The 22,642-nt window shown below is 46.1% G+C and overlaps 2 protein-coding genes across 2 annotated transcripts; both read left to right on the top strand.

Moving 5' to 3' along the window:
* Positions 1–6,500: 6,500 nt before the first annotated feature.
* COMMD4 (COMM domain containing 4) lies at positions 6,501–12,124 on the top strand. Its single transcript, XM_074232755.1, has 8 exons — positions 6,501–6,609; positions 7,758–7,829; positions 8,620–8,685; positions 8,962–9,001; positions 9,738–9,857; positions 10,114–10,194; positions 11,081–11,257; positions 11,761–12,124. Exons 1-8 carry the CDS (start codon positions 6,607–6,609, stop codon positions 11,799–11,801), a joined length of 600 nt encoding a protein of 199 aa, XP_074088856.1. The 5' UTR covers positions 6,501–6,606; the 3' UTR covers positions 11,802–12,124.
* A 2,479-nt stretch (positions 12,125–14,603) lies between these two features.
* Positions 14,604–22,252, top strand: NEIL1 (nei like DNA glycosylase 1). Its single transcript, XM_074232754.1, has 10 exons — positions 14,604–14,821; positions 15,031–15,465; positions 16,823–16,942; positions 17,168–17,231; positions 17,853–17,952; positions 18,454–18,581; positions 20,130–20,157; positions 20,513–20,574; positions 21,044–21,257; positions 21,648–22,252. The coding sequence occupies exons 2-10, from the start codon at positions 15,032–15,034 to the stop codon at positions 21,746–21,748; spliced, it is 1,251 nt and encodes a 416-aa protein (XP_074088855.1). The 5' UTR covers positions 14,604–14,821; position 15,031; the 3' UTR covers positions 21,749–22,252.
* Positions 22,253–22,642: the final 390 nt, after the last annotated feature.

Raw genomic sequence — 22,642 nt, forward strand, 5'->3', positions numbered from 1 at the left:
TAAACTTTTTTATTAAAAAAAAAAAAAAACTTTGGATGGAAAAGTGCCGGGGTCCAGCCTCCGCAGGGTCCTTGGAACCTGACAGGAGGGATAGAGTCGGCGAAATGAGTTGAGTCAACAAGTAGGTATAGGCAGGAGCAGGTTGACTGACTGTCAGCTGCTTAGATTTATTTTTATAGTCTTAGAATCAATATGAAACAAGCAAACTAAAATCATTTCCTTGGTTACAAAAGTATACAATTTTCATCATTAATGATATAGTTCAAATGTTTACAAAGTTTGATCATGAAATGATTATAAGTGTGATTATCAATCATGTAGTTAATTTTCTTGTCCCTGCTCAGACATGATGACCTCAACCTGCCTGTTCCCTACTTTGTTGCTGCATAGTAAAATTATTAATTAAACAGAACTTTCCTTATAATAATCTTTGATATAATTTGTTTAATGGAATGCTGCTATGTTTTTGTACTGCATATGTAATGTTTTTCGATATGCTCCCTTGACAACCTATAGTGAGGGTAGTTATGTTTGCCCACCTGTCCCTTGACTCCAATAACCAATTTTCCTTTCAGCTCTTGTTGGTAGATGCCACAGTTTCTATGACTTTTTATTCTTTCCCAATAAACTAAGGCTGTTAGAGTTCACATATCGGTTACCAATACTAACTATTCTCTCACCATCTTTATCATATATTCCTGTGTACGATAAGGGAGGGGGCAAAACTGTTAATTTCCCTGAAATTCTATCTGACCCATCTTGTATCTGGTTTCCCTGTATATATTCTGACATCTCCCTGGAACTCCCAGTGCTGTATCTTCCAAAGATTTCATAATGCTGAAGCCTTTTGTATGCCTCAGGGAGAGGCAGTCCTGTTAAATTTGGACAGAGTTCACAATCTGTTTTATTCAAGGAATTTCTCTGAAATCCTTCCTTTATAGTCATTCCACTATTAGGATGAGTAAGTTTTGCAATAAATAATAGACCTATAAATATGGGTATACATGGAATCCTTATATGTACTGAAGAAGGAAATGTTGTTCCATCAGGCAGTGTGACTGCCCTGAGTCTTCCTGCCGCGACTGTGTCAAACAGCTTAGAGACCCTGGCTCCCAACAGAAAAGTATATTACAATGTGGTCTATCATGCTGTAAAAATAAAGTTCTAAATAAAAATAGTATGTACTAAAAATAAAAAAGAGCTAATGGAAAAGAATAATGGAACAGTATATTAAGGAAAAATATAAGTAGTTCAGTATGAATAATGTGTTCTGAAAGAATTGGGAAGAGAATAAAAAGGGTTGCAAAGGAAAACAGAAAAAGGTTGTAGTTTTTGAACCATTTGTGTAGTATGGAAGTTGGTTAAAACATGTAGAAAGAAGATATGAGGGGCGGCTAGGTGGTGCAGTGGATAGAGCGCTGGCCCTGGAGTCAGGAGTACCTGAGTTCAAATGTGGCCTTAGACACTTAATAATTACTTAGCTGTGTGGCCTTGGGCAAATCACTTAATCCCACTGCCTTGCAAAAAAAAAAAAATTTATTAAAAAAAAGAAGATATGAGCAGGTTTGATTTTGTATAAGTAAAAAAATGGATTTTGAAAGCTTTTGAAAAGTTATTTAGGGGCCGCTAGGTGGTGCAGTGGATAAGGCACCATCCCTGGAGTCAGGAGTACCTGGGTTCAAATCTGGTCTCAGACACTTAATAATTCCCTAGCTGTGTAGCCTTGGGCAAGCCACTTAACCCCATTTGCCTTGCAAAAACCTTAAAAATAAAAAACAACGAAAAGTTATTTAAAAGTCAATGTAAGAAGAGAGAAAGTATAGAGTTGGAAGTCTAAATGGAGATATGTGTTTAAATAAAGTTGGTGGTAATTTGAAAATTGCATTAGACTGCCACTTTTGCATTATCTGGCAGTGAATTGATTGGAAAGTAATAAACCCTATAATATGAAAAGTTTGATATGAAAGCAATTACTATGTAAATGTTAATATTTTATGTTATTATTGTTTCTTCAATTTGGTAACTCTACAATGGGTTACTATTTTGTTCAAAGTAATTTGAAAATACATGTAACTGAATTAAGGGGTTTGTAAAAATGCATAATTTTGAATACGATGTTGTGATGTTCCTAAAGGTTCTAATTTTAAGAAATCTTGATCAGTAAAGATAAAACTCTTCTAAGTTAAAGCATTGAGAATCTGGAACTGCACTGATAAAGTTAAGAAGAATTTGCAAACGTTTTAGTTTTGAAAAAATAATTTAAGGTTTTTTGGATATAAATTTTGGAATTTAAAAGATTATTAAGAGAGGTATAAAGAAAATCTTGTAATCATAATAAGGGATTTTTAGAAACATGGTCTTAAGAACTTTTCTGTATTGCAAAGTTCTAGAACTTTTCTGTATTGCAAAGTTCTAGGGAGTAAAGGGAATATACATGAAATTGAAATGTGTTATGTATAATTAGTAAACTTTGTATAAGAACAGATTCAAACTAAACTTCTTGTGAATTTAAAATTGTGCTGTAATAAATAAAGAATAAATTGAGGTCTCATCTATCACATTTGTAAAGATTTGTTATGAGAAAACTAGAGAATACCTTGCCAATAGTCTAAATCTCTCAAGGTCTTTTTGGCCCAAAGAGTTTGTGAAAAGCTTTGTTTTTCCACCTCGTGTTTATGAGAAGTATATTTATATGTAAGATCAAAGTAGCTTACTTAATATCTGTTATTTAAGAAGAAGAAAATATATCTATTTGAGATCTCATTCTATATAAATGTAATACTGGCATAGGTAAAAGTTTACATTGGAGTTTTAAAATTATACATATTAGACTAAAATCATGGAGAATCTTATTTTCTTTTTGAAAATAGGAGTCTATTTGGAATAAGAGGTAAAATAAGTTTAGGAAACAGAAATGTAGGAGATTTGTGTGTAACAGATATGCAGTTATAAGATTAACCTTAAGAGAACCTGTTGTTCTATTTTGCTTTAAGAGAATGAGATGTGAGCAGGTCAACATGTTTCATATAAGTTTAGAGTTAAATGTTCAATATTAAAGAAGCAAAATGGTAAACTGAGAAGGATAGTGTATAAGAGATTAGGAAGAATATCTTAAGTGCAAGATTCCCTTTCCAATAAAATTGAATAAATGTGAGGGACTTTGAAAAATGATTGGGAAATTGAAAAACTATGTAATCCAAAGTTAGGTAACTTATTAATGAGCAAGATGTCGAAATGTTATGTGATCTACTTTTGTAAATATAACCTAGTATTGATGTCAAAGCCTGGAATTAATCATTGATTTCTTTGTAGGGATAATGAAGGAAAAAACAAAGTCACGATCCTCTGGCATCTTCGAAATTTTTAAGATCTGTAAATCCACATATAAATGCAATAATTGCAATAAATGCAATAATTGAAAGATTGTTTTGCAAAATCTAGCAATTAATGTTATTTTAATTACTGTTTTGTTAATTTGGAATTAATAACACGTGTTGAAAAATTTACCTAAAATTTATCTAAAAATTACTTAAGCTGTTCCAATGGTTTGAAAGAATTCTGAAAATAATGATTTGTATTTTAAATATGACTAATAATTAAACAGGTTTATTATAGAGCATTGTTTGCCATTTTTATATATGTAAATTGGGATTATGGTGGTTGAGATTATTATGGTTTTATATATATATATATGAATATATATCTCATATATGTGATTATATATCTCAAAACTGTGGTTGTTTGCTTTGAAGTAAAAGCACTTGAGTAAGATAAGAAAGATAAAAATAATGAAAAAATAACTTGAGATTTTTCTGTGACAATCTCTGGTTAATTGTTATGTGCAAATACTGAACATGATCTCCTAGTCAAAGGAGGTGTTTAACTATTGTGTAATATAGCATGCTAGAAGGAAGGGTTTCTAGAGGTCTCTGACATATCATCTTTATCCAGATATAAAGTAGATATGATTTCAGACAAAGGGGTGTAAAAGTAGTCTTATCAAAAGTTAGGAGAGTGAGCCACCCATTTGGAATACAAAGGGCTTTCTTCTAGAAATAGTTTAAGAATAATAGTTTGAGGACAGCTAGGTGGCACAGTGCATAGAGGAGTCAGGAGTACCTGAGTTCAAATCCAGCCTCAGACACTTAATAATTACCTAGCTGTGTGGCCTTGGGCAAGCCACTTAACCCCATTTGCCTTGCAAAAACCTTGAAATAAAAAAGAATAATAGTTTGCTCTGAGTGGAATATTCTCTCGTAAGAGTTAACATTCCTAGTGAAGTCCTCTCAGGGTTAAAAATCATTAAAACAAAGACAATTACTCTTAGACTACTCTTAGAAGAGGGAGAGAGGCCTTGCATTCCCAGTTAGATACCCTCCTGATTCTGCTAGGGAGTGAAACAGTGGACTATTTCCAGAAAGACCTTGCATTGATTCTGTTAGGGAGGGAAATAGTGGAAAACTTCCAGAGAAGAGACCTTGCAGTCTTAGCCACCTGTTTGATAATAGACTTTGAGAACAGTAGCCTGCCTTCTTGTGTTTGATAAGTACTAAAGAGATAGTAGAGTTCCTTAGAAAATCTTGCATACTCAGACATTAATTCATTTAACAGGTCATTAGAAATCTTCTTCTGATACCCTCACCATCTGGATGGTGAGGTAAGTTTTTATGAAAACCTTTTTTTCTTCTCTTTGTTGCTTGGGTAGATTTTTTTGAGTAAAAATTGTAACTCTGAAAACTTTAACCAATTAAGTTGGAAGAGAGGGGGCTAGGGAGGGGGGAATTGTGCTAGGCCATATAATCTTGCTTGACTGTCACCTCTGGACAGCTCCTTGATCTTCACTACCTTTGTGAGACTTGGGAGTATGGCCTTTTTTTCAAGAAAAGCCAAAATAAACTTTCCTTTTTGCTCAGAGGAGTCTATTTTTTTAAGTGGATTTTTATCCCACACAGTTCTTTCTTTAATATTTCTTAACCCTTGGGGGCAGCTAGGTGGTGCAATGGATAGAGCACTGGGCTTTGGAGTCAGGAGTACCTGAGTTCAAATCCAGCCTCAGACGCTTAATAATTACCTAGCTGTGTGGCCTTGGGCAAGCCACTTAATCCCATTGCCTTGCAAAAAACAAAAAAACAAAAAAAAATATTTCTTAACCCTGAGAGGACTTCACTAGGAATATTAACCCTGAAATTTGGGGGGGGGAATATTTCACTCAGTCATATTGTGAAAGAGGAATTAGAACCAAAGGGAAAGGGGGAAAAATATGAAAAAGGATGGAAAAACATGAAAGAAGTTTTTTAAAGGTGAACATAGTGTGCATTTAAGACTGTTTAGAGAGGGTTGTCCTTGATCTCTTAAACGCTTCCAGGCACTGCATCCATCATAGCTGATCATCTCACAAAGCTGTCAATGTAGGCATGTTCTCTTGGGTCTGCTCCCTTAATTCAGCATCACTTCATGTAATTCTTTCCAAGCTTCTCTAAAGTCCAGTCATGATTTCTTATAGAACTATAGTCATTGGTCCTATTCTTGCTCTCTATGGTAGAGCCTCACTTGGGAGGCTCTTGGCTGTTTCCCCCTTCCTTTCCCCTGACCCCATCTCATTCTCTTCCAGTTTGGTGTGTTAAAGCTTGTCATTTCGTTTCCCCCGGAGGAGTGTCAGCAAAGGTTTGGAGATTTCAAATTAGCGCGTTTATTAAGCACCTACTATGTGCTAGGACTTTGGCATGTGCTGAAGATACAAAACTGGAAAGAAAGAAAGAAAGAAATTAAGAAAGAAAGAAAGAAAGAAAGAAAGAAAGAAAGAGGAAGAAAGGAAGAGCAGAAGAAAGAAGAAAGGCAGAAAAAGAAGAAAGAAAGAAAGAAAGGAAGGAAGGAAGGAAGAAAGGAAGGAAGGAAGAAAAAGGAGAAAGACAAAGAAGAAAGGAAGGAAGGAAGAAAAAGAAGAACGGAAGAGAAAGAAAGAAAAAAGAAAAGAAAGAAATAAGGGAAGAAAGAAAGAAAAAGAAGAAAGGAAGAAAAAGAAGAAAGAAAAATTAGTATTTTCCGGAAAGGAAGGAAGGAAGGAAGAAAAGGGAGAAAGACAAAGAAGAAAGGAAGGAAGAAAAAGAAGAAAAACAAAGGAAGGAAGAAAAAGAAGAAAGGAAGAGAAAGAAAGAAAGAAAAAGAAGAAAGGAAGAAAAAGAAGAAAGAAAGAAAAATTAGTATTTTCCTGAAAGAAAGGAAGGAAAGAAGGAAAGAAAGAAAGAGTATTTTCCTGCGCTGGATGTAGCAGCCGCCACGTAACGCTGCCAGCTTCCGGAGGAAGCGGCTGGGGGCGGGGCGGGGCAGAAGGAACGCAGCAGCCACGGCGGAAGTGAAGGCCGGCACTTCCGGGAGGAGGCGGGGGGAGGGGCGCAGCCGCCGCCCGGGAAGGGAGGCGGGGTCCGTTTCCGGAGGAAGGAGCCTGGGGGCGGGGCGGGGCGGGGGCGGAGCCGCGGCCTCCCTCCCTCGGGGGCGCTCCGGGTCGGCTGGTCTCGCTCCCGTCACGTGAGCGGCCGCAGCATCAGCTGACCTTGGTCCCGGAGGAGGCGGAGGCGGAGAGAGCGGGGCCGGGGCCCGGCCCGCACCATGGTGAGGGTCTGCATGGGGGCGGGCGGGGCCCAGCCCGGAATGCGCTTCCCTCCGTCCACTCATTCACGCACTCATGTCTCCCCGCCGGGGCCGCCCGGGCTCGCTTGGGGGCGGGGAGGGGAGGCGCCCCTCGCGGGGGGGGGGGGGGAGGGCTCGCCGCGCTGCGGTGGCGGCCACGTGACGGTGGCGGCTCCCGCGCCGTGGCCACGTGCTTTCCCTTTGCCGCCGCCACTCGGGCATCTTCAGTCACGTTCGACCTCATTTGGGATTTTCTTGGCAAGTCCTGGAAGTGGCTGGCCACTGCCCTGCCCGGCGCATTTTACAGATGAGGAAACCGAGGCAAAGAGGGGCTTGTGACATGCCCGGGGCCGCACAGAGCTAGTGAGTGTCAGAGGCTGGATTTGAACTCAGGACAACAGCTCTAAGGTCCTCAGCTCTGAGATTTTTTGGGGGGAGCTTCAAGGACAGCTCCCCCACCAGGCCTGGGCGGGTGGAGGGAGATCAGATGAGGTCAGGGGCCTCAGTTCTTAGAACTCATTCAGCCTAGGGAAGGAGAAGGTGGTCTGCCCCTTCCTGGGGACTCCGCCGAGGTGTCCATCAGCCTTTCCCCTCACCAGGCCTGGACTAAGTAAGAAAGGAAATAATTTGTGTTGTGAGTGTTTTGCAAATCTTAAAGCACTATGGCTGTTATTACATTATTAGCACTAAGGTTCTTTCCACCCCTTTTTTTTTTTAGTTTTTACAAGGCAGTGGGGTTAAGTGGCTTACCCAAGGCCACACAGCTAGGTGATTATTAAGTGTCTGAGGTCTGATTGGAACTCAGGTCCTCCTGACTCCAGGGCTGATCCTCTATCCACTGCACCACCTAGCTGCCTCGCCATCTCTTAATCTGAGATCACCCCTCTCTATCTGAGACCTCAGACTCACTTCTAACCCCACTACCCCTCGCCTTTATTTAAGGTAACTAAGACCAAGAGGAATTTCCATGCTCCTGAGTCATTATCTCCACCTACTGCTTTCTTCCAATGCTTGACCTTCTTCCTCCTTAAATTTAAGAGAAAGACCTGTCTCTGTCCTTTGAGGTATATCCTCTGCCTTCATCCTTCCCTTCTCCCACCTGATGAGACTTGCTATTCTCCCCTTTCCAGAGGTTCCGGTTCTGTGGTGACCTGGACTGTCCAGATTGGGTCCTAGCCGAGATCAGCACCTTGGCCAAGATTGTTGAGTATTTCATCTCCTGTATATGGAAAGGAAGAGGGGATGCTTGGGGGTGTGAGAGGGGCGTAGAGACTCCAGGATCCTCAGGCTTGCCCCTCCCTGAAGCAGTTTCTCAAATACCTCAGTTTCCCTGGCTGTGGTGGGCGGGCAGGAGTTGGTAGGAGAATGTGGTGAAACAGTGATGGGGATGAAGCAGGAAGTAACCTAGTTTGACTGCAACCTCTGACAGTTAGCCACCACCTTAAAGCACTAGAGTTGTTACGGATTATTATTAGTACTAAGGTTCTTTCCAGGTCAGTGGATGTTACTCTTCCTCCTGTGTTCTGTGATCCAGTCCTGCAAGGGCTCTTTCCTGTCCGTCCCCCCCCCCCCCCCCCACGACTGCAGCCCTCCTTCCCAAACCATTTTGGGCACTTATCTGTATTCTCTTGTGATTTATGCTGCATATACTTAGATGTGTCCTTGTCATTTCCCCATCAGAACAGGAACACCTGAAGAGCAGGAACCATTTCACTCTTTACATCAATATTCACAGTATTCCCTTGCACAAGGCCTAACCCATGTGATAGATGCTTAATAAATACTAATGAATTGATTATACCAACAGAAGCAAGTCAATAAACAACCCCTGAATCTTGGGTTCTTTACCTGTAAAATGGGGACCATCCTAGTCTTGACCTCCTAGACAGTTGTCAGGGTGAAGGGAGCCCAGGATTCAAAGTGTTTTATAATGCAGAAAGGGCAAAATAAAGCTCATTTTTCAGCTGATATATGTCCACCCTTTCCTTACAGTCTTCTGTCAAACTGAAGCTGATCTGCAGCCAGGTTTTGAAAGACCTCCTGGGACAGGGGATTGATGTAAGTTGACCGCCATCTTGGGCCCCGAGATTCACTTTCCTGGACTGGGTCAGAGGTGTCGTTGCCATTTGTTTTCACCCACTTCAGACCCTCTGACACATCTTAGACCCTCCCTGGGGAACTAGGAAATAAAGAAAGGAGTAGAATGGACTTCTCTGCAGAGTCAGAAGCTGGGTCATAGGAGTGGGATCAGGGGAGGGCTGAATCCGAGGGTTAGTTGTTAAATATTTACCTGTACACCTGAGTGGGCAGTAACCAGGGTATCTTCTCTTTCAGTTTGAGAAAATCCTGAAACTTACAGCTGATGCCAAATTTGGTGAGTACAGATACCACCCCAGTGCTCCTGTACTCTACTCAACCCTTCCCAGGAATCCATACTGACCACTTCTGCCCTTAACGTCTGAGCTACCTAAGCCCACACGTATCATATGTAAATTTTGTTTATTTTTCAAATACTATATTTGCTTCACTTTCTATGATGGCTAAGTGAAGTTCATAGTAAAATTATTTGTCAGTCAACTGGCATTAATTATTGTCCATGTGCTGAGTCTTGTGCTTAGAATCAACTGGAAACACAAAGACAAAAAAAGTTCCTGTCCTCACAAAGCTTCCATTCTAATGGAAACAATTATGTACATATGAGATAGTTTATAAATTTATAAAAATTTATAAATTTTATTTTATTAAAAATAATATTAAATATTCTTAATATCAAGTTAATTAAATTGTATTAAATACAAATTTGTTGATTGATTGGGTTAAGGAGTGGAGGTGGAAGTACAGGAAAACAGTTCGTGTCCTTTGACAGCTTCCAGTCTCAGTCTTACATGCATGAAAAAATCTGAGAGTATTAAAAATGTGAATGGAGAACTGACCTGGCTCTCCCAGCTTGTAACCTTGTTCCCTCCCCATCCCCAGCTAGTTAGAGACAGAGTTAGGACTTCAACCCAGCCCCTATCCCAGTGCAGTCTCCTGTCCCAACATCTAGGCCAGGCCAAAGTAGGGTAGGAAAAGTTCTGGGCATCTTTTCCATGCCCCTCTGATGCTTTCAGAGTCGGGCGATGTCAAAGCCACAGTCGCAGTGCTCAGCTTCATCCTCTCCAGTGCAGCGAAACACAATGTGGACAGTGAGTCCCTCTCCAGTGAGCTGCAGCAGCTGGGACTCCCCAAAGGTATGGTGGCCAGATTGGGGAGGGGAAGGAGGGGATTAGGGAGGTCCCTCTCTCATCTCAGGCTTCCAGCTTTCCTGACTCTGCCCCCACCCCAGGCTGTGGGAGCCTGTAATCAGCTCTCTGAGTTGAGCCTTCTCATTCACCAGCTGTAAAATGGGGTTATGGGTGTCAGATCTTGGGCTCTCACTTCAGACTTTCCTGACCCTGCCCTTCCTTGGGTCATTAACTCCCTGACTCTCTTTGCTCCCCTCCTCAGAACATGCCTCTGGATTGTGCCGTTCCTATGAGGAGAAGCAGAGCCCCCTCCAGGAGAGCTTGAGGGCCAGTAGCCTAAGGTGTAAGTTGACTTGGGGACTGGGCCAGTGGCCTTGGGCTGGACCCTGGACCTGCTCATGGTGTTCATGAGGACCCAGGGCCTAGGATCCTGAATGCCGGACTTGAGGATTTAGTGACATCTAAGGTTCGTCCCAGCTCTGGATCTATGATTTTATGACTGAAGATGGAGGGAGAGCAACTAATCCAGGCCATGGCAGGGCGAGTGGAGCCTGGGAGAGGCTGTGGCCTAGCCCTGTACCCATACAAGTAGCAATTAAGCCCATTTGGAGATCCAGAGCACTTGGGCCCATGTCCAGCTGTGATGATGGGAAGACATAAGTCCTGACCTGGGAGAGCTTCATCTACCCAACCCCAAGTCTAGAGCCAAGAAATACATGAAAACACAGAAGTAGCAGACAGTATATTCTAGGGATCAAATAAGTGGTTTGGACCCTACAGTCAGTGAAAGAAGACATGGGGACTAAAGTAAAAAAGTCAAAGCCATCTTCCTGAAGGAGGCAGGCCTTGGACCAGGTCATACAGGATAGGGATGATCACCTTGATATGTGTCCAGTACTCTATATTTCAGAGATCTTTCAGACCCAGAACTTCATTTAATCCTCATAGCTGCCCTGTTCTTAGCTGGTTAGACAGGAATGGAAATTTGCTCCCTAAGGGTAGAGACAGTTTTATTTTTATCTTGGTATTCCCAGGGTCTAGCACAGTACTTTTGCACATGGTCAACACTTAAAAATTGCTTGTTTAATGAACTTTTATCCCCATTAAATGGCTATTTAGTAATTGGGGTCCAGATAAGTTTTGTGACTTTTTCAAGTTGGCAGAACTGGGACCCCTGGTGGTTCTTGGTGACAGGCCAGGTCTTCTAAGCTCTACCTGCTCACCCACAGTGAGCAGACTGGAGAGTGTTGGCTGGCGTGTGGACTACACAGTTAGCTCCAGTCAGCTCTGCCAAGTTCACGAACCAGAGGTGCACCTGAGGCTGGACATACGGCGTGACCCCAGTGGTCAGGCAGAGCCCATCGCCATGACACTGTCTGTGAAGAAGTTCCAAGTTCTGTTAGCAGGTAAGGGGAAGGAGATTGAAGATGCTCAGGAAATCATAGACTTCCAAAGGTCATTTAAGAGAATTCATACCTGACCAAGAATTCATAGGACCACAGTTTTAGAACTGGAAGAGGCCTCGGACACCATCTAGGTCAGCCTTGTCATTTTATAGGTGAGAAAACGAGATCTAGGGAGGGTGAATATATTATCAGTGTATAGATGAAAACCCAGGTCCTTTGGTTTAGAGCCAGTGCTTTTTTCCCATTCTAATATGCTAAGTCCCTGGTATACCCATCAAGTCACGCTGTAGCCTTGGCTTGTTGACCTTCAGGGAAGGATAACTTACTGCCTCCTGAGTAGGCCATCCTTTTGAGTAGTTCTGATTTGTCCAGTTTATATCAACTACACAGTTGGCCTCCTAATATTGTTCTGTCCTCTGGGTCCAACCTCCTGGCTCCTCTTCCCTGATCCTCTTCCCCACTCCTTCCCTTTCTCCCAACCTATATCTGTTTGTTTCTTTCAGAACTCAAACAAGCACAAGCCTTGATGAGTTCCCTGGCCTGAGAGCTGTCAGACAGCAAGAAAATGAAGCCAAGGAGCAGGCCTGGCTTGGCTCAGATCTAACCCTCACCGGCCAGACTCTCCTCCGGATGTGGTCTGATGCCCCTTCCCTCTTGATGCAGCACCCAGTCAGCCTTTCCACTGGGCCTGGGGACAGTTGGCCCCATCTTTGAGGCAGTTCAACCCCAGGGAACTCAGCACAAGGACTTGGTTGGGTTGGGGGACTCACTAGGTGCCTTCCTGTCATCCACCCCCAGCACTGCCTCGCCCCAGTTTTGTACCTTTTTACTGAAGGATGGAAAGAATAAATGCCGTCATTGAGGCTGTGTATGTCTTTGTGAGATGCTGCCATCCCTAAGAAGGAGATGAAAAGATTTCATCCAGGGAGACCCATGCAAAAGAAGAGAATTGAGGCTGGGGGAGAGAGGAGAGACCTCCCTGTAAATTGGGGTGGTCAGGGAAGGCTCCTCAGAAGAAGTAGGACTGGAGGGGTGGACAGAAGGTGGATGGGTGAAGTAAAGGACCAGGGCATCATTCCGGACAAGAGAGAGATGGCTTTGGAGACTGTTGGAGACAGTGAGCTGAGCAGCCCACTCAGAGCAAAGAGCCCAGATTGGGAAGCTGGAGGACAAGTAAAAGGATTGGAGGGAGGACAATGAGGGCTCCCTTTTTCATAAAACCAACTCTCATACTTGGAAGGTGGTCATTTATCTTTTCTTGAGCCATCTGCCATTCCTCTTTTCATATTCTCAAGACAATGCTGAGAATTATGGGCTAAAATTATGTTCTATTTGACAGGTGGGGAAATTGAGGCCCAGAAAAGGAAATTAAGACTCACTTTCTCCCTGAATAGCAATTTTCTCCAGAGCTTTTTCTTACAACACTCCGGAACCCGGGCAACCAATCAATAAATATTCATTCAGTGCCTACCATGTACTCGAAGCTGGACATATGAAGACAAAGAATGAAACAATTTCTGCTCTTAAGAAACTTATGTTCTAGTGGTCATATTAGTTGAGGCAAGGGTACCTTGAGGGCAACCCCGTAGTTTGGGCTTGGGTACAGGTGGCATCTTTGTGGCATGAGATGCAGATTTGGGAAATAAACAGGAAACAGCTTTTTGGAGAAGGCCATTGAGCCTGGTGCCCAGGGTGGCCTTAGGGTAGTCCTGAGCTCTGAACCAGTGTTGGAAGGCAAGGTCTGCTGACCAAGAGAAACTGGACCCTCCACCTCTTATTCAGGAGCCAGGAACCCAGGAGGTCAAAGTCCACAGGGTAGGCTCCAGGTTTCCATGCCAATACTGAAATTCAGCTTTGACTGAGGGCTGTGTGGGCTGTGTTGGAGGCTGTGTGTAATGGCTGTGGAACATTATGTACCCAATGTTAAACTTTGTCAGTGTGTTGGTTGCTTTTGCTGGACTGTCTCCACCACCACCCCCTACCCCCTGACATTTTCAATTCTTTGAAATAAGAGATGGTGGAGCAGCTAGATGGTGCAGTGGATAGAGCACCGGCCCTGGAGTCAGGAGGACCCGAGTTCAAATCCAGCCTCAGACGTTTAATAATGACCTAGCAGTGGGGCCTTGGGCAAGTCGCTTAACCCCATTTGCCTTGCAAAAACCTAAAATAATGACCCAGCTATGTGGCCTTGGGCAAGCCACTTAACCTCACTTCCTTGCAAAAAAAAATAGAATTTAAAAAAGAAATAAGGGACGGCTCTCTGAGAGGTGAAGTAATTTATTGAGCACATAAGCAAGACCCTGCTAGGGTGTAAGCAAAGAAGTCGAGTAAAGCCATGCACAGACATTTAGCATTCCTACTTCGTGTTTCTGTACCTTTAGACCTGAGCTGCTGCAGGGGTGGCTCCCCGTGCTGGCCCCCCCAGCTCCGCCCTGGGGCCTTGAATTGCTGAACCCCAAGAGCGAGATGGAGACCTAAACTGGGGGCCGCCCGGGGTGAAGAGACCCCGAATCAGACCATCCCTGAGTGTCCAGGGGAACAGGGTTTTTATAGTGTTGGGGGGCGGGGGTTGAGAGCAAGCAGGAGGCGGAAGCCAAGACAGCAGGTAGCTATGTCGTCATACTACTACCAGCATGTAAACATGGTTCAGTGTAGACAGTGGGAAAGGGTCAGGGTCTCCTAGGCCCGGTCATGCTTCCCGGGACCGAGGGGTCGCGTAGCCCCGGGCTTCCCACAGGTTTGAGGGCGTGGTTTGCTCTGTGATGGCTCCGGCCGGCCTGGGGAGGGGGAGGCAACCCGGGAGGAGCAGCCGGCGTGCAGAACCAGCCGGGGGCTTTGGGGCTCCTGGGCAGATGGGTGGCACGTCCGTGCCCCCCAGGGTGAAGCGTGTCGGATTTGTGCAGCCCCAAAGGCGCCCAGCCGGGTGGGCCCGGCGAGGTGCCCGGGAGCCCTTGCCACGGGGCTGCACGCAGGGTCCCCGGGGGCCCAGCCCAGCCCGGCCCGGCCCGGCCCAGCCCAGCCCGGCCCAGCCCGGCCCGGCCCAGCCCTGCAGTCCCAGGACAGTTTAGAGCCTCCGGACTGGGCTTCCTCCCCTCCGGCTCGGCCCCCCAAGACTACATCTCCCAGGCTGCCCTGGAGCCGGGCGGCTCCGCCTTAGCCCGGGGCGGCTGCGGACCGGACCGGGACCCCGAGAGCGGGTGGCTGGGGGGCACTGGCCGCGGCCGCCCCTCCTCCGGGAAGCTGGGAGGCGGCGGGTCATCCTCCGGCTGCAGAGGGGGTCTTGGAGCACCCGGGGCCGGACCTTGGCCCGGGTGAGCGCCTCCGAAGGACCCCTGGGGGGTCTGGAGCAGGGCCCCTGCCCGCCCGAGCATTCCCCGGGCGGACCCCGGGCCCTCCTGGCCCGACCTGGCAGCCTGGGCCCGTTTTGCCGAGGGCCCCGCCCCCACCTCCTGGCCACAAAGGCCGGAAGTTGTTTTGGGGGATGTGTTGAAATTCAGAAATGTTTACCCACCAGACCTAAACACCGCAGAGAAACGCCCTTCGGCTCGGACTAGGATTCCGAAGGTGAGAGGGGCCAGACAAGCGATGAACCCGGCGGGTGGTCCTAAGAGGTCCTACAGGCAGACACGCAGAAGCTCACAGCAAGGAAACTGAGGCCAGCGGAGTCGGGCAGAGCCCGGTCCAGCCCGGTCCTCCTGGCCCCGGCCCCGGGGCCGTGACTGCCCGGGGAAGGCTGGGCAGCGGGGTGCAGCAGCTTTCTTCTCCGCTTCCAGGATGCCCGAGGGCCCAGAGCTCTACCTGGCCAGCTGCTACGTGAACAGCGTGTGCCAGGACCTGGTGTTTGGGGGCCGGGTGGAGAAGTCCCAGGTGAGCAAAAACCCCGAGGTGCCCTTTGAGAGCAGCGCCTACCGGATCACGGCCACCTCCCGGGGCAAGGAGGTGCGGCTGACCCTGAGCCCCCAGCCGGGGGCCCAGCCCCCGCAGGCACCCCTGGACCTCGTGTTCCGCTTCGGCATGTCCGGCTCCTTCCGGCTGGCTCCTGCCGATGCCCTGCCCAAGCATGCCCACCTGCGCTTCTACACGCTCTCGCCTCCGCCCGGCAGAGCCCTCTGCTTTGTGGACACCCGGCGCTTCGGCCGCTGGGAGGCCCCCGGCGCGTGGCAGCCGGGCCGAGGCCCCTGCGTCATGCGGGAGTATGAGAAGTTCAGGTAGGGTCTGTGGCAGGAGCCCCCCAGCTGTGCGCCTCAGTCCCCTTCCAAACTCCCAGCCGCCCCTGCCTTTCCTCTTCCCACCTTGGCCCAGAAGAGAGGGAGAAGGAAAATGGATCCTCAGGTTCACAGAGCACTCGAAGTTCACATACATCTCCCCCATTTGCCCTCCCATACAATGGGATCCTCAGTGGAGAATTCCTTATTGCCATTTCACAGATCAGAAAACTGAGACTCATTGAGGTTCGGAGTGCCCCATCATTCACCTGGGATGAGAATCCAAGCTTCCTGACTCCCAGCCCACTCTGCCTTTCCCTTTATTGGAGGAAAAAACTCCTTCCCTCTCCCCTCCCCCCTCTCCCCTCCCCTCCCCCTCCTCTCCTCTCTCAAGTTGCTGGAAAATTCCAACTTCTGTAGTATTAAAGAAGGAAAGTGGATTGGTTTGGGGCAATGAATATTAAGAGTAGGATTCCCGGTGTCTCACTCCATCTACCCCAGAGACCAGACCCTCAGGGGCTCTGTTTGTCTCCTCTGCCCTGAGTAGAGCCCTGAATGCTGGGCAGAGCCCAAGGTGTTTGGATTTCTCTTGGGCTTTCCCCTGCCTTCCCACTATTTCTCCCTTCACTGTTGGCCTCCATTTTCCCTCATTTTCCAGGTCCATGAATATGAACATGTAGCAGCATAAGAGAGAGAACATTCCAGGTTGTGGGCACTCTACAGGTGCCCATGATTTCTTTCCCACCATCAGTACCCTGTGCTGGGCATTATAATGTTCAGGAGAAATGGAAACACATGGATAAATGAATGAGTATTTATCTAGTTGCCCACTATATGATAAACGCTGGACTTTGGGTTGAAGGGCTGCAGGGTTTTAGGAATGCCCTTCTGCCAGTCTCATAGGCCTTCCACGTCGCAGTGGCATGTTTTGTGAGACACAGTGGCCAAAATCATCACCTGCTGGGCAGCCCTCTCTAGAGGTGAGCCTCATTGCCCCAGGCTGGGCTAGTCCTGGAGCAACAGATAGATAATCTAAGTAAGACTCTGGGGCTTCACTTCAATCTCTTCCAAGTTGGCAGGACCTGCCCAAGTTTCTCATGGTTCTGGTATAGAATCCAGGGCACCTCTACAACCCAGTGAGGCCTCAGAAGAAAGAACATGAGTGGAGGTTTTTTTTAAGTTGAAGACAAAAATACTTCCAACCTCTTGAATATACCCCCACCCTGATTCCTCCCCTGCCTTTATTTTCCCGTGGCTGGTCATGCATTCAGACCTTGGGAGAAGTGAAACCAGGTGGTGGAAGAGATCATTTGCATGGTCTGGGCCTGGGGCCACCCTCTATATCTCCACTATTCTCCAGGGAGAACGTGCTCCAGAACTTGGATGACAAGACCTTTGACAAGCCTATCTGTGAAGCTCTCTTGGACCAGAAATTCTTCAACGGCATTGGCAACTACCTTCGGGCAGAGATTCTTTACCGGTCAGTGGTAGAGAAGGGATGGAACAGGAGAAGGCTCCAGATCTATATCCCAGGAATCACCTACCTTCTTGGCCAGGGAGGAGGGAAGAGTTGATGTTTGGAAAGACTGGGCCAGATTAGGTTCTCATGTCTCCAAGTATCTGGAGGTCCCTGGCTTCATTGGAGCCATGAGCCTCCAGGTGAGTGTCTCTACTGGTCTTCATCTCCTATGGTTCCCTTCCCCAGGCTGAAGATTCCTCCCTTTGAGAAGGCCCGAACTGTCCTGGAAACCCTGAAGCATTGGAAGCCGGTGAGACTGAAGGGGGTAGCCCCAGGGCCAGACCATGGGCATTGAAACTGTGACCTAGAGAAAAGAGCCTTAGACTGGGAGGTAGGATGATGGTTCATGCTGATTAGGCAAGACATTTTTCTTCTTAGTGTGTTTTCTCCTCTTGTAAAATGAAGGGGCTGAACAATAGGAAGAACCAACATTTTTGGCACAATTTAAGTTTTGCATAGTGCCCCATAACCATCATCTCATTTGATTATTTGATCCTCAACCTGTGAGATAGGTGCTGCTATATCCTATAGATGAGAAAACTGAGGCAAACAGAACTTCAGTGACTTGCCCATGGGTACAGGCCTATCCTGATCCCAAATCCATCATCCCATGTTTTGTTTTATATTTCCACCAAGTCAAATCAACAACCACTTAGTAAGCACCTACTACAATCTACATTTTGCTAATTAGAACTAAGTATCTGCTCATTACTATATCTCCAAGAGTCATCTCAACTTTCTATGTTTTTCAAAGTTTTAGATCAAATAAATATAGGGCAAATGATGGCCGTGACGGAAACCTGGGATAAATTGTTGGGGAGAGGCAGGAAGCCTGGGGTTACTAAGCATGCATCCATTCTCCCCTGGCCAGAGCCCAGAACTGACCTTGAGCAAGAAGGTCAAAGCAAAACGAGACAACCCAGATTTGTTGGAACTGTGCCACTCGGTACCCATGGAGGTGATTCAACTAGGTGAGACCTGGTAGCATGGACCCCAGAATGCCCTGGCACACTTCTCCCCCTAGCTTAGCTAGCTAGGGCTCCCCCCAGAGTCTGGAACAAGGGGAAAGCAGCAATGATTTTCTTAATAATACTTTCCCATCTTTTCTATAAGCCTGGCATAGGTAAGGTAGAATTCATAACCATACTGATCGTCTAACCTAACTCCATTTTACAAAGAAGACTGAGCCTCAAAAGAGGAAAGTAAGTAATTCAAGCTTGTTCAAATAGGAAATAATCAAGGCAGATTTGAATTCAGGTCTCAACTTCAATCCACTGTCCTTTCTGACATTATCCTTTCTTCACAAATGGGGAAACTGAGGCTCAGGGAAGGGAAGCAGTTTGTTCTCTAGAATTAAAACCCAATCTTACTGCTCCCATTCCTTAGACCCCCCCAGGATAGGTATAGGGCTTAGTGCACTTGACTAGGAAACCTGATCTCAAATCTTCCTTCTCCCCTCCCTTGTTATCAAGGGGGTAAGGGTTATGGGCCCGAGAGGGAGGAGGATGACTTTTCAGCTTTTCGGGCATGGCTGCGTTGCTACTCTGTTTCCGGAATGAGCTGCCTCCAGGACAGGCATGGCAGAACAATTTGGTTCCAGGTAATAATGACACATCTCTATAGTACTTTCTGCTTTCCCAGGGACTTTTCTGTTCATTCTGTTCATCCGTTATCCCCTGAGTCTTCACAATGGCCTGGGGAAGTTGTTAGGCAGGGTTTCCCCTCGTTTGATAGATTGGAAAAGTGAGGCTGAAGAGACATGTATACATTGAATGAGTAGCAGAACCAGGGAAGAAAAATTGGGGACCACCTTTTCCTTTCCTAACCATGTACATGCTGGTCAGGCAGTGAGCAGACGAGCAAAAGAAGGTGGTGAGCTGTGCCAACAAAGACCATCTGGAAAACATCTTTTATGGGGCAGCTGGTGGATGGGTTTGCCTGTCATTTGGGCAATCTCTGCCCCAGCCTGAAAGAAATCTAGGTTCAACTCAAAACCAATTCCCATTCCCTTGCCTGAAGGGATCCCAGTGATCCTGGGGCAGGTTCACTCTGCAGGTCAATCAAACCATCATTCTAATTGTTTGTCTCTATCTCCATCTCCACCTCCTTTTCCACCTCCAATTCCTTCTTCCTCTCCATCCCCACCTCTTTCTCCTCCTCCTCCCCATCTCTTTCTCCTCCTCCTCCCCATCTCCATTTTCTTCTCCTATTCTATCTCCTTTGTCTCCATCGTTATCTCCATCTCTTTTTCTGTCTCCAACTCTGCCATTATGTAATGTATTCCTTCCTAATCTCCACCTTTTAGAATTCCTGGTTTCCCTCTGGGTTCAATGCAAATACCACCTCTCTGCAAAGTCTTTCCTCTTCTTCTCAGTAGCTAGTGTCTTTTCCCCCAAATTGCCTTGTATTTATCTTGTTTCTCTCTGTCTCTGTCTGTCTCCGTCTCTGTCTCTCTCTCTCTCGTTTGGTTTCTATCTTTACATACTATTACCTATCATGGTGCCTATCATATAGTAGCTGCTTAATAAGTATTTTTTTGTCAATTGATTCAGGTCTCTGGGACCTGCCTTCTCCCTATCTTCTATGCTTCTATTATCTGGGCTGCCTGTATAGATTCTTTGCCCTTCCTACTCCCAGGAAAATGTAAACTTCTTGAAGGCAGGGGCTGGTTTTTTGTCCCCCTCCCCCTCATTCTGGTATCCCAGGCCTCTAGCATGATGTATGATACACAGTAAGTATAAATTAAATCTGGAATCTGACAAGGTTCCTGAGATGGAAGGCTTGCCCATCCAGAGCTTAAATTGGACCCTGAAGGAGAGGAAGAATTTGGACAGGGGGTGCAGAGATGGGAGCCAACAGTGTAAGTGAAGACTTTGAAACAATTATGTGTGTTAGGGGAACAAAAGTTTTGTCTTCACGAGGAGCTGCTCTTCAAAGTCGACTGGGTTTTTCCCTCTCTGGCCCATCCTGGTGGCTTCTGTTCTCCACATAGGCAAATAGAGGGGTCCAAGACTGGGGTAGGAGTTTTCTAGTTCTCCCTAAGAGATCCCTCTAGCAAGAAAAGAAGTGGCCAAGCTTTAGAGAATAGATGAAGACTGGTCAGCTAGTGGGAAGATGTTAATCTGATTTATTTCCTATTTTGCTTCAGGGAGATCCTGGACCTCTGGCCCCCAAAGGTAAGTCATACCTCCTCATACAGTAAGAAAGGATAGCTATCTAAGTGAAATGGGAATTCAGATATTCTGTAATCAGAGTCCTGAGTGCAGGACACAGGCAGGACCCTGTCTTTACCCCTTATTCCTTGCTCTAGTCTTCTCCCACTTCCTTGAGAGGTCCTTACACTAGATGCTGAGGTCTTCAGAGACATCAAATTCTGATTCCTCTACTGATGTTCCAGGATTTCACCTCAGCTGCCCTGGGTGGGACATTTTAGGGAGGTTTCAAGACTTTGTGGACAAGGTCAGCCCCTGAGGCCATATCCCCCTCATCCCAAATCTGGAAGGGCTCCAGTTCACTCTTGGTTTTCCACAGGAGGGAAATCCCGTAAGAAGCGTGTGAAGGAAAGATCCATCTCTGATGTTACTGATTTAGAGGTATGGCCCCCAATCCCCTTCCCCCAGGGTAATATCCCCTTCTGTTCATTTTGGGGTAGGAAAGGGGAATTTCCCCTTCAGAAAGATGGAATTGTATCTGAGAGCTCAAGACCTAGAAACAAGCCTGGCTTTTTTGAGGGGAAGGTCAGCTCAGTTCAATGGCCATCTTAACACCACCAAAGCTATGCCCTAGGTGTGTCCACCCTGTGGCCCTTAAAGCCATTCATGTACCATAATTACGTTTTATCATTATACTCATTGGTAATATGGGTTATATTGTAGTCATAAATATTGAATTCTATATGCAACCCTTAACAAGTGTTGGGCTAGGTGGCCCAGAAGAGCTCAAAGGTTGGGTACCCATGTGAGGCATTATGCAGGACTCCCCACTCTTTCCTACTTCACCATGTTCCACCCTCTTCTTGGGCCTGGCAGGTCCCAGATAAGGACCTAATTTTCTTCTGTCCAGGAGGTGACATCTGTGCCAAAGAAGAAGGGTACCACCAAAGCAGGGAAATCAGACAAGAAATCACAGAAGAGATCTTTTAATTCAGGAGCCAAGGGGAAGGTAGAATCAACTAGGGGCTCCAAGTCCCGATTGAGGAGCTCTGTTACAACATCCTCAGAGAATGTTTCAGATTTTCTGGAAGGAAAACAGCAGCCAGTGACCCGAGTACGATCAGGTGAGACCTCCACTTGGGATCCCAACTTCCATTTTGGGGTAATGGAGGGAATGGATTTGTTTGGGACAGGGGAAAAGGGCTGTTAGTGCAGGGATTTCTAGATGACTGAGGGAAGAGCCCCTGGGACTGGAGCTGGGAGAGAAATGCATCCAGACATGGGCCAGCTGTGGGAGGACTCCTTAGAGGAAGTGGGATTTGATTGGGCTTTACAGGATGAGGAAGAATTGGGCCCAGACAAAGAGAAGATGGAGAGGGCCTTCTAGGTGGGAAGAGGTCTTGAGTCAGAGTGTGATCAAAAAAGAATTCTCCTTGGGTCTCCATCATTTTTCAGGGTCAGGAGCCCCACTCGGTTCTACTGATCTCACTTTTCTATTTGCTCTCTTCCAACAGGCAGAAATAGGAAAGGGAAAGCTAAGTCCAAGGCCAAGCTCTCTCCACCTTCTTCCCTGCCTCTGTCGCACGAGGATGGTACTCTTGGCTTGTCTTCTTGAAGTCTTTCAGCTCCAGGGGGGAAAGGCCCCCTGCCCAATGATGTAGTTTGGAATTTACCCCAGGATCAGGGCAGCCAGGAGACTGGCAGAAGCTATTCGTTTCAGATTTTAGAGGATCCAGTGTTTTTCATATAATTCACTGACAGTTTTCTGGAGTCCATGCACAACCCTGCTGAAAAAGACTTATTTCCACAGCTAAGAGCAGTAGATTGGTGTCAGATGAAGCAGGACAAGTTCAGTACCTAGACCCTGGAGCCCCAAATCCTCTCTTTCCTAACAGTCCCTCTGCCCCAACCCAGCCCATGTGGAAGGAAGCCCAGATATCTTTCATCCATTTTCTTTCCCACCGCAATAGATATCCAGTCCCTTGTCCTCTGCTCCTTCCCCAGCAGGAATAGAAATTTAGGATAATTTTAGAGCTTTTGAACCAGTTTGGGAGATGCTAAATTTTTTTATATTGACAATAAAATCTGACTTAAAACCTTAAGCCCTGTGTCCCCTATGTCTCATATCTTCTTGTCTAGTTGGCAAAAATTCTCATGGTCTCATGGTCTAAAGAAGAAAAAAAGGACAGGAGAACCTTCCCTTCAGAACTTTCTAACTGTATGTAATCTCAGAGCTAGAAAGGAACCCTAGGGTGACATGGAGAGAGCATGGTGGACTTCAAGCCAGGAAGACCTGAGTGCAAATCCTGCATCAGATAAGCCTTGTGACTCTGGGAGAGTCATTAACCCTCCCTCAGCTAGCCTCAAGTTTTTTTTTAAATATATTTTTAAATTTTTTTTCCTCCAGCTACAAGCAAAAGCAAGTTTAAACATTTACTACCAAAATCTAGAATTCCAAATTCTCTCCCTTCTCCCCACCCCCCTCCTCCATTGAGAAAGCAAGTTACTT

Source organism: Macrotis lagotis, chromosome 4, assembly GCF_037893015.1.
Source record: "Macrotis lagotis isolate mMagLag1 chromosome 4, bilby.v1.9.chrom.fasta, whole genome shotgun sequence".
Taxonomy (NCBI): Eukaryota; Metazoa; Chordata; class Mammalia; order Peramelemorphia; family Peramelidae; genus Macrotis; species Macrotis lagotis.